General features: G+C 44.0%; 1 protein-coding gene across 2 annotated transcripts in view; it reads left to right on the forward strand.

Annotated features, from left to right (window-relative positions):
- The first annotated feature begins 2731 nt into the window (after positions 1-2731).
- The window catches only part of LOC138581218 (bactericidal permeability-increasing protein-like), a 624704-nt gene continuing 603600 nt past the window's right edge, over positions 2732-23835 (forward strand). Inside the window, exon 1 of one of the 2 annotated variants that reach the window (XM_069652399.1) lies at positions 2732-2935. In XM_069652399.1, coding sequence (XP_069508500.1) covers positions 2809-2935 — 127 coding nt within the window. In that variant the 5' untranslated portion in view covers positions 2732-2808. The remainder of the gene's footprint in view (positions 2936-23835) is intronic. The other variant, XM_069652398.1, reaches the window with a different exon arrangement.

The following is a 23835-nucleotide window of genomic DNA, read 5'->3' on the forward strand; positions in this document are numbered from 1 at the left end:
ATATAACCTAGGGTGCATTTACTACTCCCTTTGCCAAGTATAGGTTTCTCTATTCCACCTCAGTAAAAAATCATAGTTCGCAAAAAATCTCCATTCTCTTAGAGAGTTCACCCAGGTACCCTCCTGGTATCTAACAATAACTCCTGACCATCTTATTTTTTCACTGTTCACCACTGATGTCCTCGTGCCTTGTCTGATGTAGGTCGTGAAAAATAAAATCCCTTGCTAACAAGATGTTCAGTGGATTACCTTCTATAAACAATTCAATCAGAGTTTCCGCAATTGGTACCATAACCTCGTCATCTTGTTTGTAATCAGTAGCACATTTTTTCCCATTCTCATCCAGCCAAACACATTTTACTCACACCAAACACATTGTTTGCAGACGTTTTTACCAAAATTCATAAGGAATTGCTACATACACAGATTAGACCTCCTGAGGGCATCCCCAATGTGCTTTCACAAGCCTTCTGTAATATAACAATAAAAACCCTCTATGACTGGACACTGCAGGAGCCATACGCCCCGCAAAAGAATGATATTGTAATCCCTTAAATCACTATTTTCCACACTCCTAAAGCCCCTGTAGTTGCATGACAGAATTCCTATACTAGGTTTATCAAACCTTCTCCTGATCAGCCCCCTCTCTCCCAGCAACCAAGAACAGTCCATGTCTGCTACTGCTTTCTCTAGTCCTTTGATAAACCTTAACTTTCAGAAGTCTCCCCCTCCTTCTCCTTAGGAGAATAGTTACATCTTCACAAGTTATTGCTTTTTCTGGATCTTTGATGAACTTTGCATTTCCAGAGTCCCACTCCTTTTCCACAGGAGATAGTTGGGTCTCCTTAATTTATCTTCAGTGAGTCCACTGATCCTTCATTCTTTCCTTTGAAGGTTCTTACTTATTTTTGGCATCATTGTTCGGTTCTTTCAAGGGGTCTAAGGTAGAACGGTCCTCATCTAGGATGCAAAGTCCTTCATTAAAGGCATTCACTGTCCCGGCGGTCCCTGTCCCTTACGACTTACATTGTAATCCCTTTCCTTGCCATTCATGTTTACCTGGTGTGCACACACACTTCTGCCCTTTATATAAGGACAACAAATGTACAATTTGATTTCATGCGTCTTAGCCTTGATTTCCTCTTCTATGTTGCAGCCTCTCACAGCCCAGCAATTGCCTGTAAGTGCACTTCTCAGCGCTTCACGGCCATTCGCGCCTGGCTGGTCTCTTTATGCGTTACCTGCACTGTCCACCCTTCATGCTTAAAGAAGCAGAAACTCCACACTTTGAATCCCTTCTGCTCGCCGCTAAGCCGCTCTTCCATGTAATCGTCTGACTTTCACTTCGCAGTGAATAACAATGCATTGGCAATGCCAGCAGTTTGGGCTTTCATGTAGGCATGGGAAGGGCATTTGCCATGCACTACCGTAGTGGTATTAACTGGCCATAGATGATAGCAGGTGGAAAATGGTGAGAGTAGCTGGGAATCTAGTAGCAGTGCCTGACAAATGCCTAAGACTTATACACAAACCAAAGTGTTGGCTTTGCAAATGCTTATTTTTAAGAGGACTTAAGCGAAAGACACACATAGTGCTAATAAATCTAGTGGCTCAAGGTAAACCTGGTTAAGAAATGTTTATTACACCAGTAGTGAGTTTACAACTCCAATTATAGAGTCATTAACTCTCGGAAAACTGCTGTGGTAAAACCCTAGCAGGCAATTTGACTGCAAAGTTTGATGGCAAGGCTTTATATAAGCTTGCTCAAAGAGTTCCCATGAGGAGGTTTTTGGGTGGGGAGGGCCAGGAACTGGGTGGGGACGGCCATGGGGATTAGCATGTCCATGTAAGTCAATGGGTGGGCAAATAACCAAACACCTGCACGCTGGGTGTCCTTCCTCATATGCCATTTCTCCCTACATGTACTCTAATGCAATAGTTTCTGCTGCGGAACCGAATAGCTCAAACTAAAAGCACTCTTCGCCGTGCTGATAACATTTTGGCCTTCCTGCACGTCACTTCACTTTCATGTGATTTCTGTCCTCTTCCATGGGGCATTTTTAAGAGAATCATACCTGAGTCATGTCTATGCATCTAAGAAAGAAATTGTGAATGTTACCATAAAGTACAATAGGACCTGGGAAACTGGCTTCTAAGTGTTCAGACTGTGCGGTTGCAGGATGCACTGGGGTCAGAGGGGAAGTCAGGTCTCATCGGGGCTGCGTGTAAAACATACTCAAAAGTAGTACTTTCGGCGATCGGAATGCTGAAAAAGCTCGAGTACCAGAACGGCATAGCTCTCAACTCACACGCTTTTGGCGGGTGTCACCCGCCTTGTAAAGGGCTGACTCACCCGCCAAGCCTCCTGCACGCCCATGCATTTCAATGGGAGTCTCACCCGCCAAAAACAAAATCGGGTGGTTTCACCCGCCTTTGCAACACAAATGGTTGAGAGCTATGGAACGGTGTACAGTCCATGTTGACCCTTTTGGGGTCATGTAACTGAACAACACTCAGTCCCATGTTCGTCTGGGAGTTGTCACTTTATCTCTTTTTTACAACGTATTTATAGGAGCGGCCGCCATTTCCGGAATTCTCGTCTAAGCCGATGCAAACATCAGGTATGTTTGCACAAGCATTTAGCCACAGAGTGTTGCAATACGGGGCTGTCCCAGTAAGAGGCCTCTGAGTGTGACATCCGGATTCTGCTGAAATCTGTTTCACTTCCCTCCTGTCGAAAACTTTACACAACACAACGTCGGTTGCCACACGAGGTGCAGCCAGCCTGCTCCAGGTTCTGAATTGCAAATGTCCGTGAGGGTGAAGATGGCGCACAGTGTGGTCCTGGGGCTTGTGATGGCAGCCTGCGCATCGCTAGCAGAGACCACTAACCCCGGATTTATAGCCAAAATCACGGAGAAGGGTCTGGATTACGGTAGGTCTGTGCTAATCCTGCCTGTTTACCATCGGAAACCCAAAAATACGTATTGCAGGTTTTAATTGCTGAATCTTATAGCACTTAAGGAGACCAAGATAGCCCAGGGAGTTAGGGGCCAACTGCATTAATCTGCACATGCCAGATGTCAATCCCAGCTAGGCTGATTCAGTATTTCAACCCGCAAGATGTCTATACAACAGGTGCATATAAACATGTTCTTTGTAAAGTGGCTTTAGCGAGTGTGCTTGATCCATTATTACAAAACCCTCTCAGTTTCTGGTAACATTATTAATGCATTTCACAGCTTGTCCTGCTGTTGTATTGAAAGGTTGTTTATGCCACATACACTATTTTATTGTTGTTGCCCTTTGTTTGCTGATGGAGCATTTCCATTGGCTCGCAGAGCTACCCTCCTCCAACCCCCGGCTGCCTGCAGGCCGGACGTGTGGATTACACAGTGGATGGCCCATGCCGCCCCTGACTGGCATCCCCAAGCAAGGAACATCCCAGTTGCCCTGATATTGATTGATTGATTGATTGATTGATTTATAGAGCGCCTTACACCAAGGCATAGTACCATATTCACACTCCATCAGGGATTGTCTACTATTGTGCCTAACATCACCCTTGTAACTACACAAAAGACTTCCAGACAAATCCATGCTTCCTTACTCTGTGGAAAAGCAAGATCTTCTCGTACACCCAGGGGCTAAGTCCTAAAAGAAAGTGGGGGGGCTCATTAACAGACCAATTGAATGTGGTGTTACCAGAAATTAGCATATCAAGGTGCCCTCTGAAAAAAGTAGGGGGGACTTGTGAAAAAAGTGGCAGGACTCCTTCCCTCCCTGTGTAACGTCGACTTGAGCCCTGGTTATACTTACAGACTCATTTCCACTCACCATTCTCCTAATGAGGGACAGCTGCTACTCTTCCCCTCATAAAGCCTCTCTTCCCCCACCTTACCCTAAGTATGGGGGTGATGACCAAAACATGCAGCATTTCAAATAAAGCAACTTTTTAAAATACTAAGTTGCCACTGCATGGACGGGTTTATACAAAGTACTACATAAATATAGGTTAATGAACCCCATGCAGTTTTCTCCATGCATCCCATAGGGTAAATATTAGGTCCAATTCCAACTCACGATTAAAGGGGTATTTAAAAAAATAGTAGTCTTTAGAGCATAACGGGTGGCTTTACAAAAACCTTGCACTGTGGAAGTGCATTTAGACAAAAAGGACCCTACTTCAACCAAAAAGCTATTCTTAAAACCAGCAGCTGAGTGTATATTTGGGGGTCTGCGTTTGTTGTACTCTTAACTCTATGATGTAAATATGTCTCGGGAGGATAGCTCACCGGCAGCGTGCTCGCCTTGGAAGCAAGACGAACACAGGTTCGATCCCCAGGTCTGCGCTTAGAAACCTCTGGGTATTAAGCTTGTTATAAATAACCTTCAATCTCGACCTTATGAAACAGAAAAGGCTTCTCAGAGGCAAAATCAGAGCATATGGGAAACCATCGACTGCTGAAGACTTGGTGAACATCAAAAAATGTAAACAGTCATATTAAAACGGGCTCAAGTCACATCGAGCAATTATGTTCCAACAGGATGCAGAATTGATGCTTACAAAAATGCTCGTCAGTTTTGGACTTTAATTAATGAGCAAGAGAACTCCCAGACTGCACTCCAAACGAATATGGTGACTGAAAACGACTGGATAAGCCATTTTGAACATCTTTATAAGAAGATGGAAAACTCCCTTGATCCGGTATTGCCAGTCCCTTGATCCCGTATTGCCAGTCCTTGATAAGTAGGATTTGCAGTTTGAACTTCCGGATATTCTTGAAACCAACAACAGAATAAGTATATCACATGCACCATGCCCGGATGGTCTGACCAACCTTACATTGAAAGAAAATCCGGAGGCCTGGCCCTACTTATGTTATAATCTATTCAAAGGCATCACAAGTGCGTGTTCAACACCGACCTCCTAGAAAAGGGAAATAATCATAGCAATATTTAAGAAGGGCAACCGAGCGAATCCAACAGACTACCGCCCTATTGCACTACTAGATGTCCTAAGTAAGATTTATGCTACGCTCTCACAACGCAAGTGTCTAGGCTGGACTACCGCTAGTAAGCATATTGATCAGAGACATACAGGGTTCATTAAAGGAGTGGGGTGTAGTTTAAATCTCCTATTTGTCAACATATTGAAGATGGATGCTTTAAGAACCAGCAATAAGATCTACCCTGCCATAATCGACAGCATAGATCATGAGAGATTATGGTCAAAGATGATCAATTGGAATTGCCCTCCGAGTTTACTGTTGGCAATAAAGGATTTGCACACGAACACTGTAATGAGAATCAGACTAGATCGTTCTGGCAAATAATCTGTGCCCATTAAAACCCAACGCAGAGTCAAACAAGGATGTCCCCTGGCTGCGATCATTTTCAATTTGTTTATCTCTGACATTGACCAAACCATTGAAAGTCCTAGATTGTTCTCACCTAAAATAAATGCAGTGTCCATAAGCCATCTCTTGTTTGCAGATGACTTGATATTATTAGATTCAACACCAATCGGCCTCCAAAGAAAATGTAATGCTCTGGGTCAATATGTAAAATCTAATGGGTTGAAAATTAACGCCTCTAAATCTGAGATACTCGTTCTTGAAAATCTAAGTGGCCAAAGAAAAAAACTTCAGCCAAACTTTTGTTGGCATATGGACAAAACCTTACTGAACATAACAACGAATGTTCATTATCTGGGTGTGCAAATTAATTCTAACATCAATGACTCCCCGTGGGTTGAAACAACTAAAAAGAAATGCCATATCCTGTCAACTCAGGCTGCTGTCTTAAATCGGAAATATGGGAAATATTCCCTCTTACCAGCTCTGGCTTTTTATAAACAAAAAGTGGTTCATGCATTAATCTTCGGTGCAGAATGCGCGTTGGGTGGTTTATAGTGATAATGTAGAAAGACAAAATGTAGAAAGTCAAAATGTCGAAAAATAAATGTAGAAAAAAAAATGTCGAATTTTATTTTATGATGTTTTTTATTCGAAATGGGGGGGTTCCCGCCCAAACCCCACTTTTTTTTTTTTTTTTTGGTTTTACCTATTTTTTTTTATTCCCGGACGCCAAAACAAATATATAATAAAAAAAAGGGAATTCGACATTTTTTTTTCTACATTTATTTTTCGACATTATTGTCATTCTACATTTTATTTTCGACATTTTGACTGACCACCGCGTTGGGCTGCCCAGAAGAGCTATGGAGCTCTTTAGAGAACATTTTTTGGTCCAGAGTTTTGAGTTTACCCAAGGGAACGACTACTGCATGTATCCGACACAAACTCAGCTTAACATCCATCAAAGCACGAGTGTGTTGGAACATGCTTTCGCTATACAGGAAAACTACGTTGACAGAATCTGCTATACAGTTTAGGATCTTGCAATCAACTAGCTCTGGCAACGAGAACTCAGTCTTTGCTCTATGGATGAAACGTTGCAGAGACATTATGTTAGATCTCGATATCAACTTAGATACATTAAAGACAAACCCAGATCATGCAAAAAAAATGTTATGGAAACGTGATTGGTGTTAAACCTGTGACCAAAAAAGAAGCCATTGAATAATGAAATGCGTTTCACAAGAGAAAAGAGCCCTTAACAAAATTCAAAACTTCTGGAAATTATTTCTGGATTTACATCGAAGAAAATTGTAGATGTAATTCCGTTTAAACTTGTTTAAAACAAAGTTAAAAAACAAACCTCTTGGCTGGAAGTAATAATGAGTGATCAATGCAGACTTTGTAAAGCCAAGGAAGAAACCTCAAAACATTTAACGTTGTTTTGTCCATCACTCAGACGAGAAAGAACAAAACATCTGGGAAGATTCATTGAAAAACGGCCAATGTTAACCGCTGTAGATTGGTGGCAGATAATGTTCGACGAGACTGATAGAGCTTTGACCATTACATTGAGATTCTTTCTTGAAGAAATAGTGCTGCGTTTTCAATCGCTAAATGAGAAACTGTAAAAATATTATGCTTTTTCTTCTTTGTTTTTAATTATCATACATTTTTATTAACTGTGTGGCCTAAAGATGATGTCCACTTTTTTGTTTTATTTCCAGCTTCTCCCTCATTTATAGCCTTGTAAGATCGGTCTCTTTAGAACATGAATTTAATGTGAAGAGTTTCATTTCAGTAACGTTGATATAAATGTGAATGAATGTGCTGTATTTGAAAGGTTTGTAATAAACCATATAAAATAAAAAAATAAAAAAAATAACCTATCATACCTGCGCTAGAATAGACTGCCACTGATGTCCCCCAAACATGAGGAGTAAGACAGATCAGGGGCATGGGCCCGACGAGAGGCTGCACTTTAATCTTGCTCCATGCTTTTGTGGTGCATATTTGCCAATATCCTGTCTCAAGGCATTCTTCTAAAGTTGTAGCTTTTTAAGTTTTGGCTATTTGGTGGCACTAAAGCATCAACTGTACATTTAAACTATTGCATTGGAGTTCATCTAGGAGAGAGATGGGATGTGAGGAGGAACAATCAACTTGTGGGTGCTGTTCTGTTATTTACCTAGCATTGAATGCTAATGGCCGTGCTACTTCCAGGTGTCATTTCGTCCCACTACCCGCCGCTCCCCACCTAAAACACATCCTCCAGGGATCTCTTTGAGCTAGCTTGATCAAGCAGTACTGTCAGAGTTTGTTCTGTAAGTTCCTGCTAGTGTTTCCTCAATGCAATCTTCAGAGAGGGAATGGCTTAATTGCAGCCAATAACGCGCTATTGAAGAAATACAATCTCTTAACTAAGTGGGCCTTAAGGTCCTTGATTTATAGGCATTATGAGCAGCTTTCCACTGAAGTCCCGGTAAAAGCAAGTTTGGCAAATCCAACAGTTTTCGCTTGTATATAGGTATTTGCCTGGTGCAGATTTCATATGCCCTGGGACTCGAACTATTTTGCAGCTGTTTCCATATTAATAGATCATGGCAGTCCCTGGAAAATGCCTATCCTATGCGCATTAAAAAGCCCAAATTGTCGACTTTGTCAGTGCTTGTTTTTTAATCGCACTTTAGTTAATTATACGATTTTTCTACAAATGAGGTAAAACACGTTAGATATCCATAACAGTAACAATATGGACCACGCTATCAACAAACTATTAAGAATTAACTGGAATGGGTAGATCAACTTCCACATCATAGCGCCACATCTAAATTACGCACTTGTCTATTTCTATGCAATTTAACAGTGACAACTATAAATGTTTCGCTGTCAGAGTCTCTAACGTCATTTCACCAAAATGCCAGGCGTAGGGTAAGTGACATCACATGACCCATCACAGGAAGTGATGTCATTTGACCCCACCCAAAAGTGACATCATGGGAAGCAATGGAACACAACCGTTTACCCCTTGACAAAACAGGAAGTGGCATCACATAGCATTGTTTCTAAGTACACTATAAAAAGTATGGTTACAATATCACTGTAACACATGGGTGCACAACATACGGCCCGCGGGCCAGTTGCGGCCCACCATGCCCTTTTGACCGGCCCGCAAGGCACAAAGACTTTCCTAATGGAGGGCGGCCCGCGGCCGCCCTCCATTAGGAAAGTCTTTGTTGTCTTCCGGGCCGGGGAAAACACTGGCCCTCATTGGCTCAGCACACACACGCATCACGTCGCTCCTACGAGCCACGTAATGCGTGTGTGCTGCACCAATGGAGGGCCAGCACTACGGCTGGCGTGGTCCATAAGGCTTGATGCCGGAAGGCATTTCAGCCTTGGACCACGCCAGTCGTAGTGCGATTCCAGCGTTCCAGCTTACCTGCCGCTTACCTGCCTGCCTTCCAGCACGTCTCCGGTAAGTGGTCTGTTTGTGTTTGTGTGTCGGGTTTGTTTTTCCTAATGTTTGTGTGTGTCGGATGTGTATGAATGTTTGTGTTTGAATGTATTTTGTGTGTATGTTGAGATGCGGGGGTGGAGGGGTGTGTCGGATGTGTATGAATGTTTGTATTTGAATGTATTTTATGTGTATGTTGAGATGCGGGGGTGGGGGGGTGTGTCGGATGTGTATGAATGTTTGTGTTTGAATGTATTTTGTGTGTATGTTGAGATGCAGGGGTGGGGGGGTGTCGGATGTGTATGGATGTTTGTGTTTGAATTTATTTTGTGTGTATGTTGAGATGCGGGGGTGGGGGGTGTGTCGGATGTGTATGAATGTATTTGAATGTATTTTGTGTGTATGTTGAGATGTGGGGGGGTGTGTGAATGTTTGTATTTGAATGTATTTTGTGTGTATGTTGAGATGTGGGGGGGGTGTGAATGTTTGTATTTGAATGTATTTTGTGTGTATGTTGAGATGCGGGGGTGGGGGGGTGTGTCGGATGTGTATGAATGATTTTGAATGTATTTTGTGTGTATGTTGAGATGTGGGGGGTGTGTTAATGTTTGTATTTGAATGTATTTTGTGTGTATGTTGAGATGCGGGGGTGGGGGGGTGTGTCGGATGTGTATGAATGTATTTGAATGTATTTTGTGTGTATGTTGAGATGTGGGTGTGTGTGTGAATGTTTGTATTTGAATGTATTTTGTGTGTATGTTGAGATGTGGGGGGGTGTGTGTGAATGTTTGTATTTGAATGTATTTTGTGTGTATGTTGAGATGCGGGGGTGGGGGGGTGTGTCGGATGTGTATGAATGATTTTGAATGTATTTTGTGTGTATGTTGAGATGTGGGGGGTGTGTTAATGTTTGTATTTGAATGTATTTTGTGTGTATGTTGAGATGTGGGGGTGTGTGTGAATGTTTGTATTTGAATGTATTTTGTGTGCTGAGTTGGGGGTGGGGGGTTCGGGTTTGTATGGGTGCATGTTTGTGTGCTGGGGTGGGGGGTTCGGGTCTGTATGGGTGCATGTTTGTGTGTGTGCTGAGTTGGGGGTTTGGTTGGGGTGAGGGAGCCATGGGGCATAGTGTTTGGTTGGGGGTGAGGGGGCCATGGGGCATAGTGTTTGGTTGGGGGTGAGGGGGCCATGGGGCATAGTGTTTGGTTGGGGGTGAGGGGGCCATGGGGCATAGTGTTTGGTTGGGGGTGAGGGACATGGGGCATAGTGTTTGGTTGGGGTGAGGGGGGCATGGGGCATAGTGTTTGGTTGGGGGTGAGGGACATGGGGCATAGGGTTTGGTTGGGGGTGAGGGGGCCATGGGGCATAGTGTTTGGTTGGGGTGAGGGGGCCATGGGGAATAGTGTTTGGTTGGAAGAGGGGGCCATGGGGCATAGTGTTTGGTTGGGGGTGAGGGGGCCATGGGGCATAGTGTTTGGTTGGGGGTGAGGGGGCCATGGGGCATAGTGTTTGGTTGGGGGTGAGGGACATGGGGCATAGTGTTTGGTTGGGGGCGAGGGGGCCATGGGGCATAGTGTTTGGTTGGGGGTGAGGGGGCCATGGGGCATAGTGTTTGGTTGGGGTGAGGGGGCCATGGGGCATAGTGTTTGGTTCGGGGTGAGGGGGCCATGGGGCATAGTGTTTGGTTGGGGGTGAGGGGGCCATGGGGCATAGTGTTTGGTTGGGGGTGAGGGGGCCATGAGGCTTAGTGTTTGGTTGGGGGTGAGGGGGGCCATGGGGCATAGTGTTTGGTTGGGGTGAGGGGGCCATGGGGCATAGTGTTTGGTTGGGGGTGAGGGACATGGGGCATAGTGTTTGGTTGGGGGTGAGGGGGCCATGGGGCATAGTGTTTGGTTGGGGGTGAGGGACATGGGGCATAGTGTTTGGTTGGGGTGAAGGGGCCATGGGGCATAGTGTATGGGGCATAGTGTATCTAGGGTCAATAAAATATATATAAGTTAATTAAACAGGCGAGATACAATAACTAAATAGAAATAAATTATAACAATGGAAAATGTGTAGTACAAAATGTAAGTTTGAAATGCAAATAAAAATCATTACCCCTCAAAAACATTCTTTTTCCATGTGTTTAGTACAAATTGGGGGTTTAAAAAGCCTCCTGCCACGCCCCACCTACCTCCCCGCCCACATTTACTTTTCAGCCCACTATAGCCCTCTTCCTCATCCTTGACGCCATGGGCATCTCTTACACCAACTACGCCGACGACACACAGATCCTTCTCACTCTGACAGGCAACTATGACACGGACTCTGCTACCCTCAACAACATCTACAACACAATTCAAATGTGGATGGCTATCAATGGCCTCTGCCTTAACTCCGACAAAACTGAGCTCCTACTCGTAGGCTCCCCTGACACCATCAAGAAACTTGATGCTCAGTTCAGCCATTTCACCATTGACTCAATCACGATCCCAGTACTTGACACGGTAAAAACACTAGGCGTCTACTTAGACTCCAATCTATCCATGACCAGACAAGTAAACGCCATTGCCTCCTCTGCCGCTTACCATGCAAAACTCCTTAACGCAATCAGACCTTATCTGTCAAAAGACACCTGCACTAACATAGCCAGGGCCATAACCGGCTCGCGACTTGATTACTGCAATATTCTTTTCCTTGGGACCTCCAACAAAAATCTTGAGAAGCTCCAAGTAATACAGAACAGTGCCCTACGCGCTGCACAAGGCATTGCCAAAAGAGAGCACATCACTGCTGCCAGAAAAGCTTCCCACTGGCTCCCCATAAAGGAGAGGATCCTATTCAAGGCTCTAAGCATCACCCACAAATGTGTCCATCTTGCCGCCCCAATGTACCTTTCGCAGAGGATCCACCTGGTCTCCTCCACAAGACCCACTAGATCACCCTATGCCAGCATGCTCTCAGTACCCAGGGTAAAAAAGACCAGAGCAGGGGGCTCCAGTTTCCCGTACCTCGCTGCCGTACACTGGAACACCCTCCCTAGCTCCCTGCGCTCTGAACCCTCACTGACCGCCTTTCGGAAAACCCTGAAAACGACCCTGTTCATCTAACAATTACATGGCCTAGCCCTCATAATTGTATTGTATGATGTATTATGTGATATATCTGATCACAGGTCACTGCCTTAATGTAACCCAAGGCACAACCTGCTCACATTGTAACTAAGTCTTCCTGCAAGTAACAGTGCCACAATGCCCCTGGGCTGCCTGCGCGCTATATAAATTTAATAAATAAATGTAAGGTACTTTCGGCCCTCTGTCAAAATCAGTTGTGCACCCCTGCTGTAACAGGATATATATTTCATACAAGAATGGATCACCATATGTATCGGCAGAAAAAATATGCTAGAACTGCAACTTGCGAAAAGCAAAATACATAGGCCCTCATTAGGACCCTGGCGGATTTTTTCCGCCGTCGGCGGACTTTTCCGCCATGGCGCAAAGTCCCTTTACGCCATGGCGGATGGCGGACTTACCGCCCCATTCCGAGGTCGGCGGGGCGGTAAGTCCCCATTGACCCATTTACCCTTCCCCATTCCCATTTCGGCCCCATAGGGCTCAATGGGAGTGGGGAAGGCGTTAATTACGCCACCGTAAATTACGGTGGCGTAATTAACACCAAGGTCCCATAGCGCCATGGATTTTTACGCCCGCAAAAAGCGGGCGGAAAAATGACCATGGCGCTATGGGAACTCGTAGTTGGCGGTAAGGGGTCGGCGCAGCTAACGCTGGCGCAAACCCCTTACCGCCAGGGTCCTAATGAGGGCCATAGTCTGAAATGCATGCTTATTCTACTCAATGCTTTTTGGAAGATTTTGTCTACATTGTGAATTTGAGGTGTTTAAGAACAGACTAAATCAGTGACTCGTCCCCTGAAGTGTGCCTGAAATTAACCTTTCATGAATCTAGCAATTATTGTACAGAATTCCAGAAAGACAAATTGTTTGTTATTCCTATTCTTTCTTATTTATGGTCACTCCTCAGTGTTACATTTATGGAACAACCTGTTTCTTTTAAGAAGCCTGAACAAGAAAGCCAGCCACTGTAGAAACAAAGAGGCACATGGCATTGGCCACAGCCCAGGAGCTTCAATAAAAAAAAAACGTTTTTTTGGTGTGGGTAGCCAGGGAGACCTCAGGGGTCGCAAGTGCTACCCCTTGCAAACCTTAAATGACGTCCCTGAGTCTCTTGATAAGGCACAAAACGTCCGAGAATATTCCTCCTAATGGAAAGTGCGTGCAAACGTTCACTAAACAATGTGTCTCAAAGTTTTGATTTTCCCTCCACATTTGCACATTCTAGTCCTAACATCTCCCAAGATTTCCAGCATGTTTAGCTGAAAATTCTTGAAAGTATCATGTTTGCCTATAAATGAGACATTTTTCTTAAGTTCCGGAGAAATCTTTAAATATTCTAAAAATAGTCTTTCTGTTCAATAATTAAAATGATTCACAACCCCATTTGGGAACCTTCACTTTTATTTTATCATCTAGCATTGGCCTGTCTAGCAATTTGCAATTAATTTTCCCTAATGAAGGTTTCACATTCAAGCAAATTACTGCTGAGGTGTAATCAAGTCTATGCAAAAAGAACGAGCATACACGTCCTTAGCACTTAAGGGGTTAAACATAATGTGTTCTGCAATACTAAGGCTTTCCTCATTATACATAATAGTGTACTGTTTTATGCGAACAAGATCTTTATAAACAGTAAGGCCTATTTAATTAAGAATAGGAACGTCAAGGAATTCATGCCAAATTTGGTCTCAATTCTTGGCTCGGCATGGCCATTGGAAGACTCAAAATGTGTTTTTTAAACACCCCTCTGGGTAAGGAACTGGTCAGGGAGATCGGACCTTACCTTCATTCAGTCCCATACAATAGGGTTCTTCAAACTTTACTGCTCTTTGGACTACAAATCAATTACCCCTACACAATTAGCCCTAGTCAATGGTGAAGGGTCATGGGAATTGTAGTCCAAAATACCTAGAGAGCCAGAGGTTGCAGACCCCTTCCATACAAAATCATCGAGATTACTCTCATTGTATAAGTCTCAACAGCGGCAGTAAAGATAAGCGTCCATGTGTGTTCATAAAGTCCTCTCATGGCTGCAAACAAAGGCAGAAGCTTTTTAAATAACCTGTCCTTAATATGGCCGGGCGATTTGTATAAATTCTAAGATACACGAAATTAGGGGTATATATTGATTGATTTTATTTGAAGATGTTGAATTGGTACCGAGCAAGTTCATGTAGACATGTTCTTTTAACAAGAGATTGGCATCAATGTGGCTACCCATTGATTTTGCACAATGAGTAAGCATGGGGGAGAAGTCCTCCACGGACATTGTTGGATCTGGACTGGATCTGTGTGTGAGGAGCTGACATGGGGGACATTGAATTCAGGTTTGGTTAGATTTATTTTTAAACATACAATACAATTCCAGTGCTGAATGGCATTGACGCATGATCGTTGCATTTAGATAACAATAGAAAAGAGGAGCCTCATTCACCTTTTTGGGTCAGCACGGCTGCTTCTGAACACTACCCACTCGGCCGACTCAAAGATATCAGCTGGGGTGTCTGAGACTAAATAACTTCTGCCCCGGCGCAGGAGTAAGTGTATGAGTAGTGTCTAAACCACTTACTCAGCCCTCAGACTTCTACAGAACAAGAGTGATCCCAAACATAAAGGTGAAAGAGGAACAATGGAGGGATATAACGTTGACCGAGGGCAGGCTATACTCTTAAGAGGGATGTGAATATGAAACCGTAGCAACCCAAACAGCAAAGTACAACTGTCCAAAATAAAGGAATGTCCGATCACTTTTCTACAAAAATATATACACTTTAGTTGTCTAACTTTATTCCGTTTAAGAGCCATAAAAGGTGTCGCACACAAGTTATACATGACAAAACAGACCCATTACAGGTATTAACATAAATAGATTACCTAAAACAGAGTAATCTCAAAGTCCCATCAACTTGGGACCATGTATTGACTTTTCAACCTAGATAATACCACAACGGCCATTTATACCCAAAGACATGGAATGCCCTGCTGTCCTTGCCCCTAATGGCACAGCATTCGCTCCTGACGGTATGGGCTCCTGTAGCATTTTGTCCCAGAAGTGCTGGCTCAGTAGGATTGCGCTCTTTGCCATGGGATTACATGGTCTATGGGTGCACAATCTGTCCCTAGCTACGATGGGGTCTCAAAGTTTTATCACAACCAAGTCAGAAGCATTCACCCCCTTTTTGGCAATTCTTGTGCAATCCACAGTTTGCTTCCCAGTTACAAAATAAGAACCCCTCACAGAACAAAGCCAATGTAGACATGTGTTTCGGAGTTCCTCCCTCCATGCCACTTTGAGATGAACTTGGGTACCCCCTGCAAAAATATAGTCTAGGATGGAAACGGCCTGATGGAGTTAACTGATAGATTTATTGGTCTGAGTCGGCACATTTGTTGCCTTCACAGGCGTCCTATTTACCCTGGAAGTACTATTTACCTCTGACCTTTGCGACAGCCTTAATAGGACTGGGGCTAGAGTGCGGTTTCCCCATGGGGTCAGAAACAAGTGGTGCTGAATTACAATAAATTCCCTTTTCCACTTTGGACACTAACATTGTTAGTTTTTACCCCATTCCTATCGCAAGGGCCATTATCACCCTTAAGTCTAGAGATTTAGTATAGGGATCAGCAACAAAGGTTCCAACTTTTCTCACCGCTCTGGCTAGTCGATGGATTCGCCATTTCTACTCTCAATCCGTCTGCTTCCATTAAGGACAGGAGCAGTTTCTTTAAAGAGTCCGTTCAGGACCAGGTTGCAGCTGAGACGGCACTTGTTTACCCATGGGCCCCCCTCCTTTTTATGCACAGTGATGGCATAAGCCGTTTCATTTAAATTTAGTGGGCTAAGAGTGATGTCCGGCAGATCTATATTAGTTGCCAGTGGTACACATGTCTGGCATCCCACAAAGTCACTACCCTAGCTCATAACTAGTGGGGAGGAGGATTGAGAGGGCAGCTCATTGATGGTCATGGGTGGTGACATTGGCCCCCGCCCACTTGCTGGATAGATTATGGTCTGAGCTGGAGTACAATGGCCACATTGCCCACCTATCGTGGGGGTGGACAGCAGGGATTATTGAAACGGGGGTGATTAAAGCTGGGACAACTGGACCAAAGGCACTTTAAAGTCCCCATAGACACGAATGTTGGGCCTGTTGGGTGGACCAGCCCTCGCTCCGAAACTCAAAACCCAGATCAGCAATTGTCAAACCAGACAATGTGTCAGATGTTTTCACAGCCAGCGTAGAATCGTTGATGGCGTTGGTGACCGCACTAGTATCTGCAGTTGCCCCCTCCCCATGGCACAGGCTATTGAGGGCACTGGGTGTGCCCAAGAAGTGCTCAATGTCACTGATTAGTAGATGGGTATTCCCAAAGGAAGAAGCAACCTCGGCTACGTTGGAGGCTGTTAAATCAGAGGCTCAGAGAGCCACAGAGTTTGGATTTAGGGGTTGCTTGCTCCTCTTTGAGGACAGAATTTTCTGTTTGGACCACGAGCCGAGCCCAAATCCCAGCCCGATCTCAGGTCCAAATACAGGGAGAGAAGTAGGTGACTCCATGAGTTCCCAAGCGAGTTCCTGGGCTAGTTCCGGATGGAGAGGTGTAGTCATGCTAATGAAGATGTAGCGCAGTGATGATGGCTCGAAGATTCTATTCATACAGCATAATGGTGAGGCCTCAGGAACTCAATGTTATCAAATATTTCCCCAGTATTATAGGACTATAATGAATCCAGCTTCAGTGGTTACCTTCCTTACAGGTCCATGTCACTCCCTTATTGGTCCCAAGTTGGAAGTGGAGTAGAACAGAGCGGAGCAGGACACCAGAGGCGGGCACAGCTTGCAGATGCAACTTTCAGTCTTCAGGAATGGTGAATAAAAATAATGGGAAGGTAAAGCACCAAGGTAGAACACACACCCCCAATGGCCCGCAAACCTGCAGAACACAAACACCCACAGCCTTGACCTCCCATGGGCTCCAACCTTATGGGGGGTTAATGGAGTTTTTAAAGGGCTGTTGGAAGTGGCTTAACAGCGCTGCATGGCAAGTGGCAACAACATCCTCCCTCCTGGATAACCACCTCCTCAGGCACCCTGCGGGACCACAACACCCACACCCTTGACCTCCCGCAGCCATCACACTTCGCGGGTGGTTACTGGAGTTTTTACAGGAATGGTGGGTGGGGCTTAATGGCAGTGCACAGCAAGTGGCAATAGCGTCCTTCCTGGAAAAACACCTCCTGAGGCACCCTGCAGGATGCCAACACCCATACCCTTGACCTCCTGAAGGCTTATATTTTAATTAAACACAGCACATGCAATAATAACTAAATAGAAAACCACTACAAAAATCCCCCCTATGCAAATAACACAGAACGAGCAAAGACAGAAAAATGCAGCATTCTGGGTAGTGAAACCGGGGTAAAAGGGACTCAAAAACCAGAATGTGCATGAAAGGATGCTGTTGTGAGCAATTGGGGTCAAAAGTGACCTAAGCAGTTTCTAGAACCCACATTTGGACCAGTGGAGCAGTTTGGAATCAATAGAATCTTCTTGCTGTTCTTGGCAGTTATACATCAACAAACCAATTATATTGGCACTGTGCGAGCGGTTCGAAGATCAGGAGAGCACCAAAAGCAGCAACGGAGGGTCCTGATGGTTTAAATGTGTTGATCAGCATTTGTAACATGGCTCAAAGTGGTTTGATTGTCAAAACACAGGAATCCTGGCTGATGTTGTTCTTGGGTTGTGAGTCCCAGTAAAGGGACTGAGAGGCAAGAAAGTTAATTGTTCTCATTCTCTCAAACACGGGGGAGGCTGGTAAACCCCTGCAGGAGTCCTTCACCTACATTGAGTTACTGGTGTAGCTTGCATAGAGGTGGGTCTTGCTCAAGTAGCAGGTCACCTCTAATGTTCCCTGGGGATAGTCGGAGAGCAGAGCTTGTTTCTGCTTTGCAACACCTCTACTTACATCACAACTGGAGGACTTTGAAAAGACTGCTCTCCCAACAGGATCCAAACTAATTCTTCTTGAAGTGTTGAAGTTCAAAGATGAATCCAAGAAGGAGTAGGGCACCCCCTCTTTTATAAGCAAAAGTCCACAGGCGATTGGGAAAAAAGCAAGCCTGCTTTAACAAGTCCACTCCCTCCTCTGGTGACACATGGTCTTTGCCACCTCACATCATACACAAAGTGCTTTGCGCTAAAGGAAGTGGAGTAGACAGGAAGGAGAAGTACGGGGAGAAACAAAATGGTGGAACACTTCCCCACTTGTGTTGCGCTCTCCCTAACTAATCTATAACTCTGCCCCCTTCACATACCCACAGGACCAAAGGCCCCTTAGTATGCAAAAACCTGGTGTGAGTCTAGTCCTGATTCCTGCTTACAAGGACAGCTCCTGCTGTGAATCTATCCTGTTAGAAAGAAGTGTTACTAGACCTCACAAAGGATCAAAGGAGAGGTACTCTCAGTCTCTTGCCCTATAGGCTGGCAGGCCCAGATTCTCTGACCAGAATACCCCCAATCCTTTCATAGCTGGTCTCGGCTCAGTGTTGACACATGTACGATAAAAATCAGGTCTGGCATTTTATATTATGTGCATTACTATCCACCATTTACTAAACTCTGGCATGGCTTCATGTTTAAAGATTAAAATGCCACCAGAATAGTAATTCCTAATTTCCTCATTAAATGCAGCCTCTATTCTGGAGTGACAGTGACCTCTAAAACTCCCCTGTGCCACTGGAGAGCAGACACTGCAGATCAGGAGACTGATGCCGCAGGAGACATGTGTCATTATGCTTTTGGCTTGAACCTTTGAAATGGGGATCTGGTTAGCAGATCACCGTTTCTGAGATGGAATTACCTGCATCATTCTATTAATGAATACAAATAATAAAGCCAGAGCTTGTACTCCATTGCCAGATGACAATTCCTCAGTGTGTCATCTGTCAATGACACCACGCCAAATGGTGCCAACCATTGAAACAAAAACCCCACGGCATGAGCATATGGTATTCATTTTAATGCAGTATAATTGCTATGACTGGCTGAGCTCTGTGAACAGTCGAAATCCTCATGGCAGGTTGTGGGTGCACTGATGTGACTTCCCTACTCCACAGTGTGTGAATTGTGAGCTTCTTTCCCCATCACAGACCTCTGATATTGGTGCTCTTGTCTCAAAGCACGTTTACTTGCTTGTTGACCTTTTGCTGCTTCCACTTGCTTCTGAGTGAAGATGTGGAATGGACCACTGCTCCTAGAGTAAGTGTCTATCGAGCAGGCCGGTGTGCTAGCAAGCAGGTGCTTGCGGGACACCCCGCTTTGCTGTGTAACAACAAGACTAGCAAGGCATTGACACATTCAGGACCTGGCAGCCTTGCTGTGCCCTTAGGGTGACATTGCTGCCAATCAAAATTGCATTTTATATATGCTCTTCCAGTATGTGAGTGAGGTCTCCAGTCCTCAACCTCAAGAGGTGTGAGAGGTAGTGAGCAAATGGTGGTAGCAGAGGATGTCAAATAGTGGAAGAAGACACTATGATGTTCTCCCACGTGCTAAATATCCCCTTTGATGTCCCAACTACTCTGCTCCAAGCACGAGGCTGCAGGACGTGAGACACTGCCATTCTTTTGTGAAAAGAACCCAAAGAAAAAAGGAAACGTTAGGCTCACAGCAAAAAAAAACGAATTGGACATCAACCTCTCCACCTTATACCATGGATTTAAACGTGCAATATCCACCGGTTCGTTCTCAATACTTTGAAGTCTGTTCAGTACCCGATGGGTAGACAATGTGAGCTTTAGGGCATCAGAGAGAAGGTACATTAATTGTTTGGATCGCCTGCAGTCATGCAATTTGTTTATTGGGGAGTCTTTTTTTAGATTTTGTGTATTTATGTTGTTTTACAAAGCCAATTGGCTATATTGATATCAAACCAATAAATAAATAAATACATCAATTTTTGGGGAGTCCAAGTAAACTACTCGGGGCTCAAGTCGAGGGTACACGTGGGTGGACGGAGTCCCCCCACTTTTTTCAGAGGGCACCTTGATATGCTAATTTCTGGTGAGGACACATTCAATTGATATGTTAATGAGCACCCCCCCCCCAAGATTTTGTTGTTAGGGCTTGACCCGTGAAACTACTGCAGTAGTCCATTTTGGCGAGGATGACTGCTTGAACCAGATGGATTTTGTCTGTCATCTTGAGTCGCCACAGCCAGCAGCCTCGTTCATAATACTATGAGGTGGCTACTGCTGACCAGTGGTGAGGTGTGGTTGGAGAAAGCAAGTTGAAATATCATAGTTTTATGACTTTGGTCACTGAGCTAAGATCTGAGGAGCGTAGTCTGACGTTTTAATCCAGGTTGAGGTTGAAGGATGCTTGTCTGGCTAATTATCAATGAAGTTCCCTTAGCTTCGCGTTCTCGGAGCTTGAATTGCAGGGTTTGCGATAGAGATCACTGCAAGGGGAAGCTCCTTTTATGCGCCATTTCCAGCGGTATTATTCAAAGAAACAGAGGAAAAAAATAATAATTCTTAACAGTGCTATGAGAGGCAGCATCCAACGTGTTGCATTCCAAACAAATTAATAAATATAAGCCCCCTCAACCCAAGTGTGAGTAGAACTACCCATTCCCCAATACATTTTAAGGGGGAAATGGAGATTGAGGCAGAGTTGGCTAATGCTCCCAATTTCATGCTGGAGAAGCGGCAGAGAGCGAGAATGAGAGACCCACTCACAGAATAAATCAGAGAAAAAAACAAGCCAACAGTCTCCTGTGAGATAACAGGGTTGCTGGTAGCCATATTTGAGAGTTGTGAACAATGGTTTCAGTCACTGCTGTTGAAAAGCAAACCAGAGAAAGAAGAAAGAAGACTGCACAGCAGGTGGGGTGTAGATACCATAGCACAGAATGTAACTACTGCGCCGAAGAGCCTGGAGAGGACAGCTCAGCCAAGGTCCCCACTACCAGCCAGACATCACATGGACTCCTGGAGGCACTGACGAGACTCAGTAATATTAGGACAACTTCAAAATGGACAGGGCAAGTCAGTATCACATTCAGAATAACCAAATGACCAGACCCTCAGAATTTGAAGCAGATCTATTTGAGAAGAGCCTTCAAGACGTGTACGTCCACCAAAGGGAAAATGTCCAAAAGATCTCTAGTTTATCTTATATAGCATATAATAATATTTACGCCAAAAGCTGAGGCCCCAGGAAGTAGCACGTGTATCCAAGGTAATGAAAGTGTATTGAGAGCGTTGATGAAAGGTATTGCACAGATTGGCCTATGAACAGATGCTTTCCTTCAAAGAAACGCATAAGAAGCACATTCTGACCCTTGAGCAGTTATTCAAAGCAAGTAATCTCACACCCTAAAGTCAAGTACCAAACCATCCTGGCATAGTTAACTTCACAGAAGGAACCGTAAAACACAGAGCCCAAACGTCTGATGCCAACCATTTAAGTACCAGAAACAAAACCGTCTTGCCAGATTGTCGAAACAAACACTTGAGGCAACACAGAGGTACAGCAAATATCGCAGACCAAAGAGATATCACAGATACAACTGCTAGAGTCAACAAATTCTTGCATAATAAGGCCACCCGATGTAACTGCCAGTATGTTTCAGAAGAACAAAAAGAGCGGCTCCGTGGTGAAAACGACAACATCAGTGTCGACAGTGAAGGGCACGAAAAAACAGGATGAAATCAACGACAAAGGAAGTGCAATTATCAAAAATGTGACTAGATGGAAAGGCACACTCCATGGATGGTCCTCGGGTACAAAATCATACCCTGGTTTACAGAAAAGAATTAGCGAGGCTTGTCTGGACTTAGGACCTGAGAAGCTTCAGGCGAATCTGCGTTCCCTAACAGGAGTCTCCCAACTCGTAGCGTGCTGTGGGGGAAATTCGTGAAAGACTCCAGGAGAACACAGAGTTAGGAAGTCAACATTCTGACCTTAATCCTCAACAACAACAAAAGGGAGACTATGGGCTAGTTTAAAGACACAGAGGGCCAACCCTTTAGAACAACCCAATCAGAAACCAAGGAACCAATGCGTCAGTCTTCCTTAATCAAATTATTCCTCAATCTCCTCTCCTCACTCCCACTCAGCGAAACAAGAACACCCAGACCGTGAACCAAATAGGTACTGGGTAACACACTGGTAAAGTCTTAAAACACATTTTTTATTATAAATATATTTTTTCACAATCATCCTAATTCACGTATAAAGTTCTAAAACACAATTATTAAACACAGCCTGGCAATTTAAGAACAATCATCAATGAACATAAAAATTCATCTTTATCGCTGTACTAAAGGTCTATATTTCACTTTGATTGATGTAACCTTAGTGGACAATTGTCCACTAATGGACCAAACGACCTTAAAGTACACAAGTACAAAACCTGCAAAAAGTGCAAAAAGTGCAAAAAAGTGCAAACTTCCCACATTAATAATTCAAAAACAATTTAAACAACAACAAATACAATTGTAGTGTAAACACTCCGTTGTTTTTTTTTTATATACAATTTATTCTGATGTATAAAGGAACCCTTGACCAAAATCAAAGGACCTATTGAACCCTTGTGTTAGGATATTTTCATAAACTCCTTTCTTCCGAAAGGTATGTCGTATTTAATAACGCTTTTAGTTATAACACTGTTGTAAATTCACAGTGTAATGTGACCTTAATCCTCAACCACGCATAAAAGTGAACGGATACACTCAGCATTGAACTTGAACACTATCCATTAACCCTTTCCTTCTTTATGCCCATATTCTATAAGGTATCTAGTTAAAATGTCAAACATTTTTTCGAATGCAATAATGTGGAAAAAAATAATGGCGAAAAAAAAATAATTTCGAATGTGTTTTTTTTATTTGTATATTTTTTTTTGGTTTAGCTAGTAAAAATAAAGTGTAAATAAAAAAAACAGGGGGTTGGGGGAACCCCCATTAAAAAAAAAATGCAATAATTTATTCGGCATTTTTTTTCCAACATAATGGCATTCGAAAAAATGTCATTCGACATATTTACTATAACCCATTCTATAAACCAGCCAAGCGCAAGCTAGATCTGCCTTACAGTAGCGTTAATGGCCAGGCCTGAGATCTTCCCATAATGCCTCCCCAGATGGGGTAATCCCTACTGGGGTATATTCAACCCTACCACCTTATTTCCTGTAGACGAAAATTGGTTACCTGCATGTCAGTCTATAGTCCTTCTTGTACTTTATTTCTTGTCATGTTACCCTCCCACAGAAGAGACCATTATGAAGAAAGACGTCTTAAACTTTCTACGTTTTCTTGGCACACGCAAGAGATGCATCTCATGTGCTCCTCTCAAGATTCTCTTGTTTTTAAGTGGTTAATGTGTCCCACATGCCCCCGCCTTTTAAGTTTTGGCTGAAAGTTGGCATTTCTATATGTAGGGGTTTTGGAGATTTGCGTAATGATACAAGGTAGCAACACAAAGCAGGTGATGGCTGGAAGGTTGAAAATTAATAACCTCCGGAATTTCTCTGGGCAACCCTCCAGACCAGCGTTCTTCGCCTGCCAAGCCATTACAAAAGGGGAAAGACATTTACAAATCAGGCTTTGTTCCACCACAAAAGGGGCAGTCCAGCCCAAACAGCTTGGTCACATCCCTTCTGCAAAAGACCACAAGCATCCCCAGACATGTTTTGGGCTTATTGGGCATCATCAGTGAAGAGTAGCTTGGTTCTCTCAGCCTAGCAGGCACAAGATCCACATCTGGGCATAACCGTCCCAATCCGGGTGACCATAGCAAAATAAGAGGTGATGGCTGGAAGGCTTATAATTAATCTTAACCTCTGGCATTGTTCTGGCCAACACTCCAGACCATCGTGCTTCAGCTGCCAACCCT

The sequence above is a fragment of the Ambystoma mexicanum genome, chromosome 3p, assembly GCF_040938575.1.
Source record: "Ambystoma mexicanum isolate Mex_15411 chromosome 3p, UKY_AmexF1_1, whole genome shotgun sequence".
In the NCBI taxonomy this organism is placed as follows: Eukaryota; Metazoa; Chordata; class Amphibia; order Caudata; family Ambystomatidae; genus Ambystoma; species Ambystoma mexicanum.